Here is a 25,000-nt window from a genome sequence, read left to right as displayed (position 1 = left end):
TCAAACCAAAAATTATTCAACATTTCTCACATTATCACAGTTTATTCGCTATAGTTTAGAAAATGGTAATAAAGAACTCAGAGTTATGAACTCAGCTGATATTTGACTGGTTTTGTCCGTCCTTCTGTTAGACTGTCTCACACATGAATTATGTTGAATATCTGTCAGCTGTTAAATTTAACCCTCTGAGGTCGACAAACGCGCGGGCGCGTTTTGCTGGATTTTCTCCACATTGTAGCACTATAAACTTAAATTTCTTCGTCATTTATGGTCATACAGAAAAAAGAAATATAAAAAAAGAATCTGTGATATTTCTACTTTTGTATGTGTCCACTTACAATCAAATCAAAACATTGTGCTTTTGTAAAATAAAGAAAATAGACAGGGTGTGCGTTCTGCCTCTCCGTCGCGGTGAACTTTTTTTTCTTGAGCACGTCTATAAACTGAAACAAAACTCATCGAATACTTGTCACACATTTATGAGCCATACACCTTTATAAACATTTAAGTGTGTACTTTTAAATGATCGGATTCAAAACGAAAACAAATATTCTCTGTTTAAGTAATTTGTATAAAACCAACAAGATGTCCAGCTTCTCAAACGCTTCCTAATTATTTTTTAATTTACCACGCCTACTCGCGCAAAAGATATTCACATGCAAATCTCCACATGGAACGCGATCGCGCTCATTACCTCAACAACAAAACACTTCACTTCACTTTTCGTCGAGTTTGAAAGACGTGCCTGAGCTTACATTGGATTTACATCAGAAGAAGAAGAACCCGATTTGAAGACAAGAAAGATAAGGTAAGAAATTATATACTTGCATATTAGTTTGCTATTGTTGCATAAATTTCACATTGCAGTTGAACTGTTGCTAGATATATGGTGAATATTATAATATAGACCCGTGTTTACTGTTACTGTGTTTGTGGATATCTGCTCAAACGTAGATATGTATATGGTAACCATAATGTTTTATATTTGAGTTCGATCGCGTTTGAATGTATCATATTTTGGATCGTGATCGCGTTTGAATGTATCATATTTTGCAGCGCGATCGCGTTTGAATGTATCATATTTTGCAGCGCGATCGCGTTTGAATGTATCATATTTTGCAGCGCGATCGCGTTTGAATGTATCATATTTTGCAGCGCGATCGCGTTTGAATGTATCATATTTTGGATCGTGATCACGTTTGAATGTATCATATTTTATCCAGCACTGCGTATAGCTTATGCCTACAAGGCACAACAAACCTGGTGTTCACTGTTCATTATATTATATATTGTTGGAAACATTTGTGTGTGTGTGTGTGTATTCTGTGAATTTTAAAAAGCAATTTTAACCAGAAAAATCTAAAATTTATTCCCAAAATCGTGCAGGCCTTTCTCTTGATGTCAGTATGTTCACTTTTTTTTTTTCAGGGCCCAGATGCCACTGAGGACTTCAGTGAACATGAACATGGTAAAGTGAAAATCAAACACCTTGGAAATGAAAGGTATGTACAATGTTTTTAGGAATGGCACAAAGGTCTCTGTCTTTGGATCAGTGCTTTTTTGGCATTTGTTGTGTGTATCTTTGGACTATGTTGTGTTGTAAATAAATCCAAACAATTTAAAAGCCATTCTTTTTTTAAATCTCCTCATTTACAGTATTGTGCAAGGTTGCTCAGAATAGCAGAGCCTGATAGCTCCTAATAGGGCCGTTAGGGGAGGGTCTTTGTCTTTCTCAGGTGAGAAAAGCTTACATATTAATGAGCTCTCGCATAAGGCTTTTTCACACAAAACACGTCGTAAAATTTTTACATCAATATATTGTCTTATCTGAATGAGCAATCAGGGTGATTTTCACATAGTTTTAGAGCAAATATTCTAGGCTACGTGATACAATTTTCAAAAGTCTTGTGAAGAAATAATCAGTATGGGTTTCATAGCCTTATTTCAGTGAGAATTTTTTTTTGTATTTTCACAAACCACGCATAAATGTCATTATCTCAAAACTACAAACTTTTACATACATGCTGTTGATATATTATTGTAGCAGAGTTTGTGCTGAATACAGTGTAATTAGACTTTAGCCATGAAAATGTCACAAGTAACAGAAATAACCAGAAATGTCAGAGCATGTCAGAACACCTCCAGGGCCCAGAAAACAGCTCAGACCTCAGAGGGTTAACTACACAATTAGATAATACCAGTTTAGCTCAACCAATCACCAAGCAATGCTTCATTTTGTTCAGTCTGTGTGTAAAAAGAGCATTAGCAATTAAAGAAAACACACTTCAGCAAAACATGATCAGCTCAAAGTGTCCGAATCATTTTTGGGCCTAAATTTTTATATATTTTACTGTTAGTTATTCTGCTCTCCTCACTTACAGAAATGAACTATAGTGTCCTGATCACACTAGTGGAACAATATCACAGATGATATCTGTGTCTGAGTAATGTTGGGTTTGACTGTCTGCAGAAACACAGATGCTGCATAAACACGTATCAGGTCTGACTGTGACAGAGTTCCTCTTACGTTCTTCATTTTGAAGGATTCTTCCTCGAGTCTCTCCACCGCCAGGATGTTTTCTATCGGGATGCTGCAGAGAGCGCCCTCTCCTGGACACAACACACACACACATCAGCACTGAAGATCACACACACTCATCAGTGACCAACACACACCAGACTGGATTGGATTGGTACAGACAGGAACATCTTTGAATTATTAGTGTGTGTCAGTGTTTTCTGCAGGTTTTCAGTGTTTGTCTGGTGTTAAACATTTTAAAAATAGACTATACACTAGTGTTCAAACATTTGAAATCATTAAGATTTCATAATGTTTCTGAAAGAGTCTCTTCTGCTCACTAAAGCTGCATTTTTTTGATCAAAAATACAGTAAAAACATTGAAATATTATTATAATGTAAATCATCTGTTGTCTATATGAATATATAGTAAAGTGTAATTTATTCCTGTGATCAAAGCTGAATTTTCAGCATCATTACTCCAGTCTTCAGTGTCACATGATCCTTCAGAAATCACTCTAATATGATGATTTGATGCTCAAAAATATTTATGATTATTATCAATGTTGAAAACAGTTCATATTTTTGTGGAAATTGTGATACATTTTATTTTTCAGGATTCTTTGATGAATAGAAAGATCAACAGAACAGCATTTATCTGAAATAGAATCTTTTGTAACATTATGTCACTTTTGATCGATTTAATGCGTCCTTGATGAATAAAAGTATAATATTTTTTTAAAAATCGTACCCCAAACTTTTGAACAGTAGTGTATATTATTACCAAGACATTATTAATATTCAAAACGTACATATAATGTTGCATTTATTTTAAACAGAATCTTTTGTAACATGCCTTTACTGTCACTTTTGATCAATTTTAAGTGTCCATGATGAATAAAAGTATTAATTTCTTTTTAAAAAAAAGTCTGACTCCAAACCTTCGAACTGTGTGATTCATGACAACATAAATTCATAATGATTGATGCATCGAAAATCTGGAATATTTGCCATTATTTCTGTCAACCAATGAGCAACTTTCTCAAAATGCATCATAATGAAAAAGAAATATACAGGAACTGATTATTTAGTTTTCTTTTAATAATGCATGCATCACATCATGAATCAGTGTAATGTTTCTCTATATGGACTGTTATTGAGACACACACACACACACACACACACACACACACACACACACAGATGATCCTCCACAGACGCCTCACACACCTGTAGTGAGAGTTCAGGACAAACCTTTTGCGTTACCTTTGGTTTTATGGTAGGTGAACTCGTGGTTGGTGAGGCGGAACCATCTCTTCTTGAAGTTCTTCAGACCGAAGCGGTTTCGCCCTTGAGCTCGTTTGATCATGAACCTGGAAGATCAAACACAAACTCTAACTCCCTCCGGTCTCAATCACACACTAACACTAACATTCACAGCCGACGGGAACGCCACCTCAAGGTCATGATCAAACGCTCTTCCGGTAGAACGATCGCTCAAAGTTATCTGGTCTTTAATCATGTTCTCAAAATGTTAGCACAAAACATTATATATATGAATATATGAATTTCAGTAAATGTTGTGTAAAATAAGTGAATATTTAATATCTGCATTCTCACAGATGGAATCCTTTTAATATTTCAATAGATTTTCAATAGATGGAAATTGAGAATAAATGATGAGCAAATGGAGCACAGCTCCAGCGCACACACATACACACACACACTAACACTCACACTCACAAACACTCACAAACACTCTTACACACACACAAACACTCACACTCTTACACACACACACACTCACACACAAACACTCACACACACACACTCGCACACACTCTTACACACACTCACACTCACAAACACTCTTACACACACACAAACACTAACACTCACACTCTTACACACACACACTCACACACAAAACACTCACACACACACACACTCGCACACTAACACTAACACACACACACACACACACACACACACTCACAAACACTCTTACACACACACACACTCACACACAAACACTCACACACACACACACTCACAAACACTCTTACACACACACTAACACACACTCTTACACACACACACTCACACACAAAACACTCACACACACACACACACACACACACACTAACACTAACACACACACACACACTAACACACACTCACAAACACTTACACACACACAAACACTCACACTCTTACACACACACACACTCACACACAAACACTCACACACACACACTCGCACACACTCTTACACACACTCACACTCACAAACACTCTTACACACACACAAACACTAACACTCACACTCTGTAAGAGTGTTTGTGAGTGTTTGTGAGTGTGAGTGTTAGTGTGTGTGTGTATGTGTGTGCGCTGGAGCTGTGCTCCATTTGCTCATCATTTATTCTCAATTTACTCACAAACACTCTTACACACACACTAACACTCACACTCTTACACACACACACTCACACACAAACACTCACACGCACACACTCGCACACACTTTTGCATAGATAAACTAATAAAAAGTTCAGTCACATGTTCTCTGAAGGTGCAACATCTGATCGGTCTCATTCTTTGTCTGGGTGTGCATTGATCATCAATCTGTCATCTGCTCTCTAAACATCAGATGTGTGTGTCACTCAAGGCCTCGATACACTCGAACGAACCGGTGTGACGTCATTGCGAACAAAATCAGGCCAAAACGAAGTTCACTTGTGGAGTTTGAAACATCTTTCTGGAGAAGTTCTCTTTAACCGCTAAACTCCTTGAGCTCCCATTGGCCAGTGTGCTGATGATGTAATAGGTGGGTGTGGCCCTGAGGCTCCGCCTTCTTTAAGGCGTAAATCTCTGGCTCATTTCTTTACGAACTCCTGTTTTCTGTCATTTTTGCTGTGTGCTATTTTGCTGAGAGGAAAGCGCAGCGTATATTCGTCTAAATATTAGCGGCGTCGGGATGTTCGCTAACAGTGTTTCACTTCTCAGGTGTTTTGGACTTCTTTTTAAGCAGCCTTGAATCGGGTGTGTGCTCACTAACAGGGAAGGGAGAGTTGGGTTAGGTACCGTTCACATTTTAACCTGAAATCCGGTGCCGGGACCCAACGGTACTTTAGGCATGTTTACCTCAATAACTGTAAAGAAGTCATTTGTAGAAGTGTTATTGACATTATGCCAGAGCTGCCTTGGTCGCTGTCTGCCATTGTTTGTGATGCTTGAATATTAATAAAAACAACTATTTTAGTAATAATAAAAAAAATAATTTCCATGAAATGTTTTGTTTTCCACAAATTCTATCAAATGAAGACATAAAACATTAATTTAATCAATCTTTTATATGAAATTAAACTTTTTTTGTCAAACAACATGCGGCACAACTGAGCTTTGTTATTGTTAAAATTACAACATAGAAGAAAAAGTGTGATTATTTCCTAAAAAAATATTTTTTGATAATTTATTATTATTAGTGTTAGTATGATTACTAAATTGAGATATCTAAACCCGACTGTACAACAGTGATATATTATCAAGTTAAACCGAACTCTTATTTTGACGGGTTGCCGTGGAGACCTCTGAGTCTCCGTGTGTTAATGATATAACGAGAGTTTTTCTTCAATGAAACTGTAAATTACTGAGGAACTTCAGTGACTCTCAGAGCGGCTCTGGAAGTGCATTCATGTTCTCATATAGTGAGACTGAAGAGGCACGACGAGCATCACGTGTGTGTGTGAGTGTGTGTGTGTGTGAGAGGCAAATGAAACCTGCACCACTCATTCACACAGAATCTGAATACGAAAGCGAGTTCGGTACCCAACCCTAAGGGAGAGTCCAGCGGGAACATCACGACTAGCACAGAGCTTTGGATAATCTAGTTCAGCCTCAGATACTAGGGAGGTCATGATGAGGGTCACGAGGTCAAAGGTCACAATGGCATCTAACACAGGTGAGTCTTACCTGCCAGAGCCCTTGGCTTCAAACCTCTTAATAACGAGTTTAACGCTCCTGCGTCCAGCAGAGAAACACAAACACACACACACTTATAAAGCATCTGTGTCATGTGACGGCTGTACGAGCCGTGTGATTGGACCGTGAGCGTCTCTCACCCTTCCTTCAGCATGATGGGCGTCTCGATGCTCTTCTGATCCCACCGAGCCGAGGACGATATCAGATCCAGGAACTGTGACAGAGAGGAAGCGTGTGTGTGAGTGTGTGTAGAACGTCAGGACATGCTCACATAGAGATACAGGATATACACACAGTCAAACCAACATGTATTCACACTCCTTCAACATTTCTCACATTATCACAGTTTATTCGCTATAGTTTAGAAAATGGTAATAAAGAACTCAGAGTTATGAACTCAGTTGATATTTGACTGGTTTTGTCCGTCCTTCTGTTAGACTGTCTCACACATGAATTATGTTGAATATCTGTCAGCTGTTAAATTTAACTACACAATTAGATAATACCAGTTTAGCTCAACCAATCACCAAGCAATGCTTCATTTTGTTCAGTCTGTGTGTAAAAAGAGCATTAGCAATTAAAGAAAACACACTTCAGCAAAACATGATCAGCTCAAAGTGTCCGAATCATTTTTGGGCCTAAATTTTTATATATTTTACTGTTAGTTATTCTGCTCTCCTCACTTACAGAAATGAACTATAGTGTCCTGATCACACTAGTGGAACAATATCACAGATGATATCTGTGTCTGAGTAATGTTGGGTGTGACTGTCTGATGTGTAGCGCACGAGAGACTCACGTTCTTCACCGCATCAGCGTACTTCTGCTCATTGAAGTAGTCGTAGAATGCAGCCATGTAGGACTCTTTGAAATTGGCCTGTAACAACGAGAAGAGCTTCATGTTCACAGCAAGTTAAAGGATTAATTCTGAATGTTTTAAAAATGTTTTTTTAAATATTAAAATGACTAAAACTAAAACAGCATAACACTTCATTAAAGCTATATAAAAATGTATATATATATATATAAAAACTAATTAAGCACATCACAAAATTACTAAAACTGAAGGAAAAATGTATTCATTAAATCTATATAGAAATATTCAAAAAACAAAAACTAACAAGAATGCCAAAGGCACATATAAAATTATTTATATTTATATTATTATACTGTAGTTACAATGTTTCCATGCTATAATATTATATTATATTATAGATAATGTAGCACTGTAGGATGTTGTGAACTGTTGTGAACACACTTACAGACTTGGACTTGGCCAGGCTTCCCAGAGTTTGGATGGTTTTGGAAATGAGCGTCAGCGTCCGAGACGTGCAGGGATCCTTCACACAGACAACAAGAGACAACAGGGATAAGAATCAAGCATCGGATGAGGATGAAGAGCTCACGGAGTGTGTGTGGAGTGTGTTGTACACACACCGGGTGATGAGGTCGCAGGTGGAAGAGGCTCGGGGACAGGATCGCAGGAGCAAAGAAGCGGAGGAAGATGAAACTACTGACGGCCGTGTAGCGAACATCCGGATCGACTGAGAAAACACACACACACACACAGCATCATCATCACGGATCTCACGGCTCCAGATAATAAATAATGTGTTCTGAAAACTTAATGGGAAAAAATTAAGGGAACATTCCATTTTATAATTCTGCAAACATTATATTAATGTTACTTCTGAATGTTCTCCTGACGATAATATATATATTTTTTTTTAAAGCCTGGTTATATGACCGTTAAAGGAACTTTCCAATCTTCAAATATTATGTAACATAACATAATAATAATGTTTAAAAAAAAAAATCCTGGTTATATGAACATTAAGGAAACATTCGATTGGAATTCAAACATTATGGAAATGTTACATTTGAATATTCTCTGAGCGTTCTGAAACATGAACATCCAACTGAAACATGTCAGAAAAACATTCAATGAATTACGTACAAGTAACATTTTTTGATGTTTTGAGAACATTATTAAACCAAATAACTTTGTTCTATTAACATTCCTGGAAGAACATTTGTTCATAACTTTGAGAGAAGAACGTTCTGAGAATCTAATCCCGTTCTCCGCAGTGTTAAGTTCTGAAAACAGTATTTCTGAATATTTTAAAATAACGTTTAAAACATCCAGTTTTTTTAATGTTTTAAAAAAAAAATCTTGGTAATGCGAATATATACAGAACATTCTATTTTATAATTCAGCAAACATTATATTAATGTTACTTTTGAATGTTCCCTGAACATTTAAAACTTCTATTTTAAAAATAAAAATAAAATTCCCTGTTATATGAATGCAAGGGAACATTCAATTCTTCAAACATTATGGAAACGTTACTTTTGAATGTTCTCTGAACACGTCGTAACATTTAAAAAAATGCTAGATGAATTTCAGAATTATGCACAAGTAAAAAAAATTATGTTTTGAGAACATTATAAAACCAGATAACTGTTAATGAAACGTTCCTGGAAGAACATTTGTTCATACTTTGAGAGAACGCTGTGCGAGTCTAATCCTGTTCTCTGCAGTGTTGATGTGTGCCCTGAAGGTGGCGGTATAACACTGACGGATAAACAGCAGAGCACTGTGGAGAACACCAGAAGTGTTCTGGAGAAACAACTAACGCCTGAGGGCCTTTCCAAATACTTGACCACTTGTCTACTTACATAACGCATTTCCTGTATTTGGCCTCAAGTAGGCGTGAAGAAGTGTGTGTAGAACGTTCGATCACCCGATGGGACACACTGATAGTGAAGTGTTACCCAAAAATGCACGCGTTTACAGAACTTTATTTAGATTTTCAACACTTTGCATTTTAAAATAAGCTGGTCAGTAGTCCCTATGTAACCCTATGGTGCTTTTAATTAAGTGACAAAAAGCAGTTGTGTAGAAAATACACACACCCTACTCATCTCTGCACCAACAAAAGACACTTTAACAATTTGTTTTACTACCAAATTACATGTAATATGTGTTTTCTCTCTAGCTCGCGGTTTCAGGGCACACGATTTCCAGAACCTAATGCATGATGGGATACGCTTAGCCTGATTTTTTAGACATGGGACAGTCTTACGCACTTACTTGCGGTTTCGTGTGTGTGTGTGTGTGTATATCTGGAAAGGCCCTGAGTTTACAGGAGTCAATACTGTAACCTCAGAAACTCCTCAGTGAAATCTGACATCTGAGCTCATCAGCCGCTTTAGAGACCATTAAACTACTGTCAAAACCACAAACGAAAGACTTCTGGTGTCGTCTTGCAGCTGAATATGGAGGACAAGCATGATTTCACTTTTGTTTTCACCGAGCTGTCCACAACACATACTGTAACGTTCAAATGTTATACTTAAGCAGGCAGAAGGGACTGTGTTCAAATCTGTGATGAGATATTGGGCCCTATTTTAACGATCTGAAACGCAAGTATCAAACGTGAAACGCAAGTAACTTTGTGGGCGGATCTCGGCGCTGTTGCTATTATACCAGCGGGATAAATGACTCCTGCACCCGACGCAAATCTAAAATGTGTTGGTCTGAAGTCTCTTCATTACTCATAGGTGTGGTTTGGGCGTAACGTGAAATAAACCAATCAGAGCGACATCTCACATTCCCTTTAAGAGCAGACGCGCTTGTTCCATGGCGGATTGCTATTATAACGGCGGATTTGCCAGACGCACGCCAGGAGCGGTTCACAGCCGAGGAGACCGACGTTCCCGTCAGGGCCGTAAAACACAGAGAAGTGACATTGGGGATGGAGAAACACACCCAGATTAGCTTCGGTTAAACAGGCGTATGATAATTTGGGTAAATGTGTAAGCTAGATTTACTTTTTCACATCTTCATGGACACAACAATGATTTCCCTCGTGTGGAATATTTTTCCTTGTAATAATGTATGATTTGCAAAAATGAAAACTGCTGCTTCTGTGTAGATGAGAGAAGCAAAGTGTGTGTGTGTGTTGTGCTCACGCTACATTATGGCCAAGCATGCGCCCTTAAAACAGCATCTGAACGCGCCGCTGACTTTAGACGAGGTTTCTCCTGGTCAGTGGCGGAATTGTTTTCTGAAACTGCAGAATAGCACCAGGGAACGTTTGCGCCGGATCACGCCGCCTCTTTTCACTGAACCGCCCCCGGGAGCGCAAGTTCATTCCCTAATTTACCGACGTGCGTCTGTGGAGGGAAGAGTCCGCTGTGCGTCGGGTGCAGAATAGGAATGATTCATGCGTCGTGTACAAAGTCAATTGCGCTGGGTGAAAGATAGGGCCCATAATCTAAAAACGATATTATGACGTGAGTGAGTTCCAGAAGTGGACCTTCAAATGAAGCAAAAAGAGATCTGAATCCACTTCTGTGAACATGACCAGTGTGAACGCAAACGAGAACTGGACTGTCTCATTTGAGTCAAAGAGCTTCAGTTTTGTTCTCCTTTAAAGAGTTTCTTTCTATTGATTTTTAATTTATCCGGTCTTTAATAATATTCTCAAAAACATTATTTATTCATCGTTCATGGAACATTTTTCTGAAACGTTTTAGTTGGACGTTCGTTTCAGAGAACATTTAAAAGTAACGTTCCCAAAATGTTTGATTGAATGTAATTATAAAATGGAATGTTTCCTTAACGTTCACGTAACCAAGAACGTTATTAAAATTGTTAAGCATGTTTAATAACCCAGGCTGCGTTTCCCGAGTTGATCGTGTTTTTGGGAAATGCAGCCCTGGACATTTTGAGAAATAATGTTTTCATGGCTTAACGTGAACATTAGCAAAGCTCTCCTAGAACGTGTGTGTGTGTGTGTGTGTGTGTTCACCTTGGAAGCGTGAGGCCGCAGACTCTCTCAGTGAGAAGAAGATGTCACACATGACCGTCGGGCAGCTCACACCCGAGCACGTGATGACGCTGAAGATCCGGTCCACGTACTGACGGAGGTTTTCCTGACGAGACAATAACAATATTAGAAAATTATTCGAAAATAATCGACTAATAATCGCCATTCTCTCTTCAACAATTCTGGAAACTTGGAACAAGTATAAAAGCTTGCATGGTTTAAAGTGAAAGGCGATCGTGGGCTTCACTAAATCGCAGTGTTTATTCTTAATGATTCATCAATGCACATTATTATCGTGTTAAATTCATGTTCCTTGATATGCGTCTTGAATCAGAATCATTTCCTCTTCCTCTTTCAGCGACATCACTTATTCATGAAAGAGAAGTCTCTGTCTTTTCTCCTCTATAGTGTCGTATATCCGAGTGAAACGCTTCTGGAACAAGAACAAATGTGGGCGGGGCTTGATTGTGTCTGTGGGGAATTGATTGGTTGCTATTGGCTGATCTCATGTGATTGACAGGTTATAGCCCCGCCCTCGTCATCAGAGAAGAGAAGAGATGCTGCAAGAGGAACTTTTTCTGATTCAAGATTAACAGGAACATCAATTTAACACAATAATAATGATGTAAATCATTAAGAATAAACACGGCAATATTCCATAAAAAACAAGAACTGTTCATTTTGATTCCATGCTAAATTTATAATTCAAACAATTAGAAAGGAAAGAATGATTTTAGAACCGGATTGTGATATCAGACTCATGTGGTCAGAACACATTAAGAGTTTCTGTTTTCTGTGAGAACGGTGTGTGTTAGCGGCCGCTAAGTTAATAACTAATGATCTTTACAACGGAAGTGAATCAATCAAAACTAACTTTATCTGGACAATAACTTTATTCTAGATCTGCTGTAAAGCCTGATCAATCTCTGTTACTGTAATCTCCTGTTATCACTGTAAAGCTGCTGTGAAACAGTGTATATTGTTGTATAAATGAAGGAGACTCGACTTGATTCGACTGAGTTTATTCACCAAAGCAAAAGCACACACACACTCACCCTGTTCGTGTCCAAGTTCTCCGACTCCTTCAGCTTGACGGGGTCGATCTCACACGGTTTGTGGTCGGCGCAGATCTGCACACAAACAACAGTGAACGAAGCGCTCGTGACGCGCGTCAGCTATAGTTAGGGTTGGGTATCGTTTGCATTTTAACGATTCCAAATCCTATTTCGATTCTGCTTATCGATTCCTAATTTCGATTACAATACGGCAAAAAAAACAAAAGCAAAAAACTTAGATATCATTCATATTTAGTCTTATTGCAAAACATTTAATTGTGGCTGAGCATCATGATCACAAATCAACAGGCTAAAGAACACTCACACAAGGTTTGCCTGTGGGTTAAAAATACCATAGAAAAACAACTATAGCCCAGCTAATATACATGTAAAGCATTATTAAAGACAATAAACACTCTTCAGGTACAGAAACTGTAATCAAATGTAAAATAACACGGGACTTTATAAATAAAATATACATATATACAAATATAGTTACAAAAGTTATTCAGTCTAGAACGAGTGAATTTTCTCTTTGTCTTCTGTTGTTTGATGAGTGTTATTATAGAGACGGCTGCAGGAATATTAGTGCTGTCACTTATTGCCCAATATAGGCAAGTATCCGATTCCTGACCTCAAGTATTCGATTCCAGAATTGGAATAAATTTTCGATTCCCAACGCTAGCTATAACGCAGGAGAGAGTGAGCCTCACCTCATCGATGATGGGTTTGAGCGTGACCCGCAGGTAATGCATCCCCGCCAACTTCATGGTCTCATCGATGCATTTCGACGTGAGCGAGTTTCCCCGGAATATGGTGTTGGGATCCCTGTGGAGACGAGAGGACGGTGAGGAAGGGGTGGAGACGTGTGTGTGTGTGTGTGTGTGTGTTAGAGGTCTGCTACCCGAGCCCGAGGGGTCCCGAAACTCACGGGTTCGGGTTAATGTTTAATGAATAGCCTCGGGTTCGGGTTTGTAACTAAGATAAACTATATAGGCTCTAGGCTACATATATATAGTTTGGTGGCGTATGCTAGCTGTGACTGTGAATACGAGCACGCGCGAGAGAGAGTAGCGCTCAGTTTCAGCCTCCTCTGATTGCGTGTTGTGACTGAAATACTGCGCGCGGAGCACATCATGTGCACAACAGTTCTGTAAAACGATATATGAATCATTTTTATTTTATGATATATCATTTTACAAAACTGTCTAGCGCATGTGCTCCGCGCGCACTATTCATCATCAACCGTCATCCCATCAGCTCCTGATGCTGTTCTCCTCCTTCCTCGCACTGAGAGGGATAGATGTGTGTGAATAGTTGTGAAACGGTGTTTGTACATGTATTTGTTTAATTATCGTTGCAAGCAATCATAAAGAAGGTATTTACTGTGAAAAACGGACTTTAAATATAACCGTAATGGTCGGGTTGGGTTAAATGATGGCTTCAGTTTAAAGCCCGTGCAGACCTCAGGTGTGTGTGTGTGTGTGTGTGTGTGTGTGTGTACTCACTGCGTGCGGTTGATCTCTGCGTGTGCGATGGCACTGAGGAAAGGCACGATCTTGCCGTAATGCAGGAAGAGTCGAACGAGCGGGACGGCAGCCTCTTGTTTCTCTCGACACGCCTCGCCCAGGATATGAGCCGCCGACGCCGACACGGGCTACACGTGCGGAACATGTGATTTACCAATGACAAATCAATGAATCGACATGCACCAATGCTACTTTTTCTAAATGTCATAACCATTTGTTAACAAACAAGTATTCATTACTTCAGTGAGCTCAGTGTTTCTGCATTAAATTATTACATTGTTTAAATTCATACACTTTTAGCGAACTGTGACTTTTGTATATGTACATTTCTGAAACACATAACTTAGACAGTCTGATAACAGATCACTGTAAACTGTAATGTGGACTCATGCATTTCTGTAAAGCTGCTTTGAAATGATGTGTATTGTGAAAAGCGCTATACAAATAAACGTGAGTTGAATTGAACAGAGTCAATAACAGTGCATTATGGATCTACTGTATATGACACATGTATTGGAAAACAAGACTTTCATGTAGTTAGACACACCTTTGCCGTGACCCCAGTGACCTCGACGTGCGCGGACTGCAGGATCAGGTCCCGGAGCGGGTTGTAATGCTCCGTGAGGAACACGTGGTCCTCCGTGTAAACGATGTTGAGCCGTAACGAGCCCAGCTCATCAGCCTTCACAGATTTATGCCCATTATCTCTGGGCTGCAGGAAGTACCTGAGAGAGAGCGGAGGATGAGCTCCTGTCCGGGAAACAGCCGTGTCTTACAGTGCTGGGCGGTTCATCCCGAACACCGGTGTTTATTTCTGTTATATGAATGTTTAATATCCCGCAATACCGGTGTGTGTCGCTTTAACAGCGCTGGTAACGACTCTGTCTGAGAGGGTCTTTCGCTGTGCACTGTGTGTGTTACTGAGCGTGACGGTGAAGATGGACGAGTTAAACTATAACTGACAGCTGTCAAATTATATTACAGTGTTTCCCACACATTGGTTCACAATAATCAACAGCCTTTTGGAAAATCTATTAGTGGTTGGCTTTGACATCGCTGAATAAACATGAGCACTGCACGGTTCAGTCTAAACGCGGCGCCGGTGTTTGAATATGAATGTTTCTGAAGTGACTGACGGTCTTTAGAAATGTTATTTTCAATAGAATCTCTCTTTATCTTTCCTGATAAAGCAGCGTTTATGAGCCGTTACCGGGGAAAACAGCCTTGCAAACCTGTGTTAATACTAGTGTGGGATTCTTCTACAATATTCACTCATGACAGCAAAATAGGAAGTCAATCTACTGCAGTATTTCCTCTCAATCAGTAGAAAATGTGGTTCACACACAGTCATGCTTGAGAAAAAACAGAAAACACGCGTGACGAGGCTCGTACCATGCGTCATGAACACCCGACTGTCCCAGGACCTTCAGCTGAACCCGTACCTCTCCCAGAAACTCGTCTCCGAACTTCAGATTGCTGGCGTTCCACAGATCCACCCTGAGAAGAGCGAGTCAGAGCGTTCGTTAAAGCACAGATGACATCTAATTAAATATTAACATCATACAGTCAAACCAAAAAATTACTCAGACACCAGATATCATCTGTGATATTGTTCCACTAGTGTGATCAGGACACTATAGTTCATTTCTGTAAGTGAGGAGAGCAGAATAACTAACAGTAAAATATATAAAAATTTAGGCCCAAAAATGATTCTGACACTTTGAGCTGATCATGTTTTGCTGAAGTGTGTTTTCTTTAATTGCTAATGCTCTTTTTACACACAGACTGAACAAAATGAAGCATTGCTTGGTGATTGGTTGAGCTAAACTGGTATTATCTAATTGTGTAGTTAAATTTAACAGCTGACAGATATTCAACATAATTCATGTGTGAGACAGTCTAACAGAAGGACGGACAAAACCAGTCAAATATTCATAACTCTGAGTTCTTTATTACCATTTTCTAAACTATAGTGAATAATGTGAGAAATGTTGAAGCTGTCTGAATAAATGTTTGACTGTATTAAAAGCGTAAACTTCTGCAGTGTTGTCGTCTGAAAGCAGAATAGATTCTGATTGGCTGTCAATGTTTTTATCCTTCATCAGCTGGAAAAAATCATTCTGAAAGAGATTCCAATGATATCGTTTCTCTGTTATTGTTACTCCTTTACCTTTAGAACCTTTTTATTTTTTATTGAAAGGAGAAACCATGAAAGTTATATTTTCCCTATAACCCCCCTCACCCCGAAACATCCCTTCCCTCGGCAGCTTAAACACAACAGAATAACACAGCGTCTGGTTACAAAGGCAAAATATAACAATTATGTCATTATACCTTTTCAAGGCATGTACCCATGCATACCCAAACACAAGTACTGATGATTAAAGTATCATTATTGCAGTATAAATGCATACATAAAAGACAAAAACGTTCTGTGAGACAGACTACTCTGAGGTCAGCGTCACAAAAAGGTGTAAAGAGAGAGACACGTGGAAAATAAGTTAACAACTGAGTAATTCTTTCATATTTTCAAAATATGACAAAATAATAAAAAAAAAATGCGAATAAAATCTGTCCACAGATCCCCTTTAAAAATCCCCTTTTTATCTTTTCTAATTTTAAAAAGAGCATCGCATCTTCTGGCCAAACGGTTGCAGAAGGAGCGGTAGGGGATTTCCAACTCAACGAAACTCTTCTGCGTGCAATAAAGAAGAATAAAGCAGTGATGTCCCTCAGTTTGGGTAACGGTTGTAGAGTCACTGGGAGTTCCAGAAACAGCTTCTGAAGAGCAAGGCCGCAGGGTCACCCCTTCACTGACAGGTTTACAAACCAATGCCCAGTAATTATTTAGAGAGGAGCAAGGCCAAAATGTACGTGTCAGACTGGCTGGGCAGAACGAGCATCTATCACAGGCTGCATCTAACCCGGATATATTCTGGCTAACCATTGCTTGCTCAAGTGAACCCTGTGAAGCTCTTTAAACTGTATGAGCCCTAACCTAACCGAGGATGATGATGATGATGATGATGATGATGATGAGTGGACCTCCCTCCAAACAGCCTCAGACAACTTTATGCCCAGTTCATCTTCCCATCTGGATTTCATTTTATCCAGATTGTACCCTTTCAATATAATATAATATGGAAATCAATCCTTTATTATTAAAATTGAGAGTAAGACTGTCTGAGGGCGAGGTGGGAGGAGAATCAGGGAAGGGTGGAAACTTGTTCTTAACAAAATTACAAATCTGAAGATATCTAATAAAAAAAAAAAATGGCTTTGTGTGAAGTCAAACAATCTGCAGAGGTTCTCGAAACTGTTAAATAAAGCGTCAGTATATAAATCTTTGATGCATATTAACCCGGAAGTTACCCACTGTCTAAATGATGAGTCTAGTGTAGAGGGAGGGAATTTAAATGATTTTTGTAAATAGGACCCAAAACTGATGCTGATGTAAATTTATAGTGACAACGAAACTGATTAAAGATCTTAAGAGTAGAAAGTACGAGAAGCTTTCAAAGGTAGGGAAGAACACACTAAAGCAGGGAGAGAGGAAGAGTGACATGTTTGTGCTTCAACTAAACACCAATTTGTTTCTGGGCAATGAAGCCAAAATAATATTTTCTGAATATTTGATGCCCAGTAATAATGAGTAAAACTTGGGAGTTAAGAACGGTTAACGCTGTATCAGCAGCTGGCGTGAGAATGACCATGTGCAGATTACAACACAACTCGAATCACAAAAGAACATCAGATGGAGCACATCTAGATCACTGTTATTATCAGCAACGAATCCGTCGACGAGATGAGACACATCCAGGCTCGCTCCTGTCGACATGTCCTCATCCGCCAGAGTTAGCTTACAGACACCCAGAGTTATTGGTTATACATGTAAATTTAAACATCACATCAAAGATCATGATGCACAAAGATGATGAATCAAATTACTTTGAATGTTAAAGTGCCATTTTATGCTATTTAAAGGTTCCTAATGTTGTTTTTTGCATCTCCTACAACAGGTTTACATCCATTCATGCTCAAAACACTTTAATTCTCTCATAATCTGCACTGCAGCGTCAGCTCTTTCCTCTCAGTGTCTGAAACGCTTCCATCAAGGATTCAGTCTCTCTAAGCTCCGCCTCTCTGAGAGCTGCTCTGCTCTGATTGGTCAGAAAGCAAACGCTCATTATCATATCTGAATCTCAGCTCTTGATCACAGTCTCTCTAAGCCCCGCCTCTCTGAGAGCTGCTCTGCTGTGATTGGTCAGAAAGCAAACGCTCATTATCATATCTGAATCTCAGCTCTTGATCACAGTCTCTCTAAGCTCCGCCTCTCTGAGAGCTGCTCTGCTGTGATTGGTCACTTGATTACAGTGATACGAACAGTGACGATGGCGTGGGTTTTACCGTATCAATCTCAGAAAACAGCGTCTTCGACACGAACAACACAAACCAAACTTTTCCAGTCTCAGATAAACTACAGTGTTTGAGGGCGGAGCTAAGAGACGCTGCTCAGCCAATCAGGACCAGAGGCTGGCATTATGCAAATTAGCTACAAAAGGTTCAGCAGGAAGTGAGACTGAATAACTGACGACTCGTTTCAGTTCAGAATCACTTCTTTCTTTCAGGAAACAAAAACTCCATTGACTGAAACTTTGATCTTCACGAACAGCTTCATTACACACTACATGAAAGGCCATAATTTAAAAATATTCAAAGTATTCTAACAGTGTGACTCATAAACACAGACCATGATGCCCCATGGTTGTTTGTGGGCAGTTTATATAGTAACACACTCATTGGCTCAGCGTAAACACAGGCTGCTTCTGAGAATCACACACACACACACACACACACACACACACACACACACACACACACACTCACTTGAGCGCCAGCTTGTCCACGTCGTCCTCTTCCACGTCAAAGTGTCGTTTGGTGTAGCTCAGCGGTTTGGTCACCTGTGTGATGAAATAGGACACGTCTGACACACATGACCAGAATAAACATCAGAAACACAACAAACTAGAGATGCCGATATATCGGGACCGACCGTTATATGTACATTTGTAATGTTCTCGTTATCGGCTCATAAGAACATTTGTCCGATACATTAAAGCCGATGAATAGTGTGTTATCTCCTTCAGCTGAGACGCTTCAGATGCGCCTGTTCAACATGATGGTTATGAATCGATTGAAATATGACTGGAATCACTTCAATAAAGGAAAATGCAGCGCAAGTCTGTCATATCGGCTACATGACATTATAATGAGAACATCATAATTGTGTGTTTGGGTCATGGCTTTTAATGATGAGACTTTTGTTTTTTTGTAATCAGGCTCTCAAAAATTATATAAAAATGTGGAATTAGATTTATCGGCCGATATATGGAGATTATCGGCTTTCAAATATAAAAAAATATCGGTTATCGGTATCAGCCAAAATGTTCATATCGGTGCATCGCTATAACAAACACTTGACTCAATCAGGTGAGACACAGATAAATCACATGACTTTGAAAAGCGGGTCAGGTGGACACATTTCTAAAATTCCTTTCTGATCATGAGCAGATAACGTGTGTTTAATGATACTGGATTATATTTCACACTGAGCCAAGGGCTGTGAGTGTGTGTGTCTGTGAGAGATGATGAAGATGTTTGTGAGTGTGCGTGCGTGCGAGTGAGTGAGTGAGTGAGTGAGTGTGTGAGTGAGTGAGTGTGTGTGTGTGTGTGTGTGTGTGTGTGTGTTTGAGTGTGTGTACGATGATGATGATGATGAAGACATGTGTGTCTGTGTGAGTGTGTGTGAGTGTGTGTGTCTGTGAGTGGATGAGAGTGTGTGTGTGTGTGTGTGTGTGAGAGTGTGTCTGTGAGTGATGATGAAGACGTGTGTGAGTGTGCGTGCGTGCGAGTGAGTGTGTGTACGATGATGATGATGATGATGAAGACGTGTGTCTGTGTGTGTGTGCGATGATGATGATGAAGACGTGTGAGTGTGTGTGAGTGAGTGTGTGTGTGTGTACGATGATGATGAAGATATGTGTGAGTGTGCGTGCGTGCGAGTGAGTGAGTGAGTGAGTGAGTGAGTGAGTGAGTGAGTGAGTGAGTGTGAGTGAGTGTGTGTGTGTACGATGATGATGATGAAGACGTGTGTGGGAAAGGCTGCGAGGGCTGTGAGATAAATGGAGCGGATTGTGTGTCTCACAATCAATCACACTCTTGTCTCGTCGTCCTCTGGGGCGAGTTCATGTGAGTGTGTGTGTGTGTGAGAGTGTGTGTGAGGACAGAGAGAAAACAGCTGTCACGTCTGATAACACGAGCGGCTGTCGCATGAACGCTAAACTCTCACGAGCGGCACTGAAGAACTGAGGATCACCAGAGAAAGATGATTTAGATCTGCAGAGTGTGTGTGTGAGGGTGTGGGACGTGTTAACGTGAGAAACCACAATCCACAGGAGTACAAACACCTGAAATTATCATTTATATCACCATATTAAACTTTCCATCTGAGCCAGAACGTAAACATCACTGAAGTCTCTCGTCTCAAGACTTTCACAAGCAATTTGCTTTTACTGAAATTAATAAATGGAGGTTCTTTATGTGCACATTTTCCTGACATACAGTCACACCCAACATTACTCAGACACAGATATCATCTGTGATATTGTTCCACTAGTGTGATCAGGACACTATAGTTCATTTCTGTAAGTGAGGAGAGCAGAATAAAGTAAACTGTGACATATTACACCCAATAATTCTTCATACAGAGACTACCAGTAAACACTTCGGACACTTTGAGCTGATCATGTTTTGCTGAAGTGTGTTTTCTTTAATTGCTAATGCTCTTTTTACACACAGACTGAACAAAATGAAGCATTGCTTGGTGATTGGTTGAGCTAAACTGGTATTATCTAATTGTGTAGTTAAATTTAACAGCTGACAGATATTCAACATAATTCATGTGTGAGACAGTCTAACAGAAGGACGGACAAAACCAGTCAAATATCAGCTGAGTTCATAACTCTGAGTTCTTTATTACCATTTTCTAAACTATAGCGAATAAACTGTGATAATGTGAGAAATGTTGATAAATGTTGGTTTGAGCTCCTACCTCAAAGAAGAAGACCTCATCAAACTGAGGATTGTTGGTTTTGCGCTTGACTTTCGTCTTCTTGGCCTCTGACCTGTGAGGGGCGAGAAACACATTCATGATTTGCTTTTATATAGTGTCACAATGACAGTGATTTGCAGCTCTTTTAGGAGCCGTGAGCTGAAACCAGTCATTGAATCACAATTTAATAATCATAAATGTTTCTTGAGCATCAAATCCTCATATTAGAGTGATTTCTGAAGGATCATGTGACACTGAAGACTGGAGTAATGATGCTGAAAATTCAGCTTTGATCACAGGAATAAATTACACTTTACTCTATATTCACATAGAGAACAGATGATTTACATTATAATAATATTTCACTGTTTTTACTGTGTTTTGATCAAATAAACACAGCATTAATGAGCAGGAGAGACTAAACGTTTTGACTATCTAAAGCATTAATTAATTCATTTATATTTCTTGGGTAATTATTATTTGGGTAGTTGTTTGACTTATGTTTGTGCAGTTTTGGATGCCTCTTCATGTCACCTTTATTTATATAGATTTTCTTGCCCAGATCTAAGAAACAGCGACTTCAGTTTAACATGTTACAGGTTTATGTGGTCATGATGTGAACTCAAGCGTGTGTTTTAAATGCGGAGCGCGACGGGAAGGCTTGTGAACGGGATGAGGAGAAGCTGTGGGGTCTCACCTGGAGGGTCCCAGTAAGGACACGGCTGCGTACGGGTCACACTGGCCGTTCACGATCGGCAGATCCTCACACTCCAGAACCCTGAGCCACAGAACCAGCGTTAGTCAAACTCACATCTCAGTGCTGCTCTCGTCATCATCAATGATCAGAACATTTTAATATATTGTACATTTATTCATTTAGCAGAAGCTAAATATTGCAATACAAATAATTGCGATTTAAACTCTGTTTAAACAGAATTGCATGTTTATATCTCTCACTTCTGACTTCATATCATGCAATTCTAAATTAAAGTCATAGATGATTGCGAGTTATAAAGTCCAATTCGAATGAAAAAAAGACTCAGAATTCCATGTTTATATCTCGCAATTGCGTGTTATAAAGTCAGAATTGAATGATATAAACATACAATTCTGAGAAAAAAGTCAGAACTGCAAGTTTATATCACACAATTCTGACTTTATAACACACAATTGTGAGAAAAAAAAGGCGAAACAAGCTTCCATACATATGATTTACTTTTAATGCTGTGAAAAATATGATATAGTATAATATAATAAATGTATTCATTTAAAGAGTCAATAAACATGAGAAGTGCTGGTTATACAAAGTTTCAGACATCGTTCAGAATAGTTACAAGCTATGATTTTTTTTACATTATAAAAAAACGTCATTTTTACATTATGATGTCAAGTCAAGTCAAGTCAAGTGTATTTATATAGCGCTTTTCACAATACAGATTGCATCAAAGCAGCTTCACAGCATTAAACCAAAATAACACAACAAGGTTGTTATATGATCATATTTTCTTGATCTTGATGTCAACACACAAACAGCACAAACGGCCTCAAAACAAACTAGCCTATTAGCCTATATGATGTCACAACTGGCCAATCAGAGCCGAGCTCTGTTGTGACATCATCCGCTGAACGACATCGTCCTGACAGACGCATTCACACACATTCAGATGCAAAGCAGATTCACATCACATCATGCTTAAACATACAGTGCTGCTGTATATTGAGATATGGAGATGAATAAAAGCTCAGCTGTGTGTGTGTGTGTGTGTGTGTCTAATGCTGATGAATGAACAGGATCTACAGCATCTCTAATACCATCGAATCCTTCCAGCCACTTCCTCTGTGTGTTAAACCTCTTTATATAACGTTACGTGTGGTCATACACACACACACCATGACGTCCAGCGCTGGAACAAAACTGAGTCCGGTGAACATCACACACACTGACATCATCAGAGTTGAAGCATTCATGAACGATGCATCCTTTTCTTCATTGCTCCTCACACACACATGCACACACACACACACTCACTCACTCACTCACTCACTCACTCACACACTCACTCACTCACACACACTCTCAAACACACACACACACACACACACACACACACACACACACTCACTCACTCACTCACACTCACTCACTCACACACACTCTCAAACACACACACACACACACACACTCACTCACACACATGCACACACACTCTCAAACACACACACACACACACACACACTCTCTCTCTCAAACACACACACACACACTCATGTGCTGTCCTTACTTGGCTATCAATACCAAAAACACAAAAAACACACTTATAGCATGCTAATATTGACTAGCACACATGAGGCCACCAGAAGTCTGTCACAGCGGCAGTGAATCAGTGTGTGTGAAGACGTCATCCTCACTGTGTCTTAAAATGGAAGCTGCATAAATATCCTGTGAATGAGAGCGCGGCTCACTGTGACACTAAGCTCATTACCCAGAATGCACCAGTGTGGGAAACCATCCAGACATGGAGCCACTGATGCTGTGAGAGACATGCAGTGCTGTAGGGTCACCTATATGAGAACACACACACACACACACACACACACACACACTAATTCACACACACACTCATTCACACTCTCACACACACACACACACACACTCATACACACACACACACACACACTCATACACACAAACACACACACACACACACTCATACACACACACACACACACACTCATACACACACACACAAAGAGACACACACATACACTCACAAACATCAGTTCACTTATTTAATCTCAGTCTGAGTGTTGCGTTTCTCTCGTCTCTTTAAATAAAGTGTGAGCCACTAATAAAAGCATCAAACCACACACACACACACACACACACACACACAGTGACGGATCAGCAGACCCTGTGCAGAGCAACGTATATGAGAACACACACACACACACAGTGATGGATCAGCAGACCCTGTGCAGAGCAACGTATATGAGAACACACACACACACACACACACAGTGACGGATCAGCAGACCCTGTGCAGAGCAACGTATATGAGAACACACACACACACACACACACACACACACACACAGTGACGGATCAGCAGACCCTGTGCAGAGCAACGTATATGAGAACACACACACACACACACACACAGTGACGGATCAGCAGACCCTGTGCAGAGCAACGTATATGAGAACACACACACACACACACACACACACACAGTGATGGATCAGCAGACATTGTGCAGAGCAACGTATATGAGAACACACACACACACACACACACACAGTGATGGATCAGCAGACCCTGTGCAGAGCAACGTATATGAGAACACACACACACACACACACACAGTGACGGATCAGCAGACCCTGTGCAGAGCAACGTATATGAGAACACACACACACACACGCACACAGTGACGGATCAGCAGAGTGTGATGCTGTAGTGTGTTCACTAGACTTGTAATGGACGTCGAAGGCAAACACTGCAGCTTGTATAATCGTCACATGACTAGAATGAACTGAAGCACATTCATATTTATGCGTTTGGCAGATGCTGTACGACCATCTTTACAGCACAGATGCAGATGCAGAAGCTGAAGTGTGTGATCTCTGCTCAGTCAAAATCATGACTGTTTCCAAACATGTTTCCAAACACTCATCAGTCATTGGTCAGACTGTCAGATAGTCCCGCCCCCAAACTCACGTGATTGGTTGATTCAGAAACATCTCCGTGACTCACAGTGAATATTAAACTGACATTTTCATTTGCCCCAACAGCAAAAGAAAAGTTCCACGAGAGAGTGTTGAAAACATACAGTCAGACCAACATTTATTCACACTCCTTCAACATTTCTCACATTATCACAGTTTATTCGCTATAGTTTAGAAAATGGTAATAAAGAACTCAGAGTTATGAACTCAGCTGATATTTGACTGGTTTTGTCCGTCCTTCTGTT

The 25,000-nt window shown here is 39.7% G+C and overlaps 1 protein-coding gene across 2 annotated transcripts in view; it reads right to left on the bottom strand.

Moving 5' to 3' along the window:
* Positions 1-25,000, bottom strand: part of rasa3 (RAS p21 protein activator 3) — a 54,449-nt gene that overhangs the window by 9,125 nt on the left and 20,324 nt on the right. The window contains exons 6-20 of one of the 2 annotated variants that reach the window (XM_084095014.1): positions 21,727-21,807; positions 21,030-21,102; positions 18,806-18,879; positions 15,311-15,415; positions 14,466-14,643; positions 13,898-14,046; positions 13,103-13,217; positions 12,390-12,464; positions 11,317-11,440; positions 7,937-8,043; positions 7,762-7,839; positions 7,299-7,376; positions 6,640-6,713; positions 3,785-3,891; positions 2,528-2,610 (exon numbers count right to left, since the gene is read on the bottom strand). In XM_084095014.1, the coding sequence (XP_083951140.1) occupies positions 2,528-2,610; positions 3,785-3,891; positions 6,640-6,713; positions 7,299-7,376; positions 7,762-7,839; positions 7,937-8,043; positions 11,317-11,440; positions 12,390-12,464; positions 13,103-13,217; positions 13,898-14,046; positions 14,466-14,643; positions 15,311-15,415; positions 18,806-18,879; positions 21,030-21,102; positions 21,727-21,807 (1,501 nt within the window). Of the gene's footprint in view, positions 1-2,527; positions 2,611-3,772; positions 3,892-6,639; positions 6,714-7,298; positions 7,377-7,761; positions 7,840-7,936; positions 8,044-11,316; positions 11,441-12,389; positions 12,465-13,102; positions 13,218-13,897; positions 14,047-14,465; positions 14,644-15,310; positions 15,416-18,805; positions 18,880-21,029; positions 21,103-21,726; positions 21,808-25,000 lie in introns of both variants that reach the window. The other variant, XM_084095013.1, reaches the window with a different exon arrangement.

This window comes from Abramis brama (genome assembly GCF_963993115.1).
Source record: "Abramis brama genome assembly, chromosome: 2".
Classification (NCBI taxonomy): Eukaryota; Metazoa; Chordata; class Actinopteri; order Cypriniformes; family Leuciscidae; genus Abramis; species Abramis brama.
Note: the sequence above shows the minus strand (reverse complement) of the source record. Positions and strands in the feature narration are given on the sequence as shown.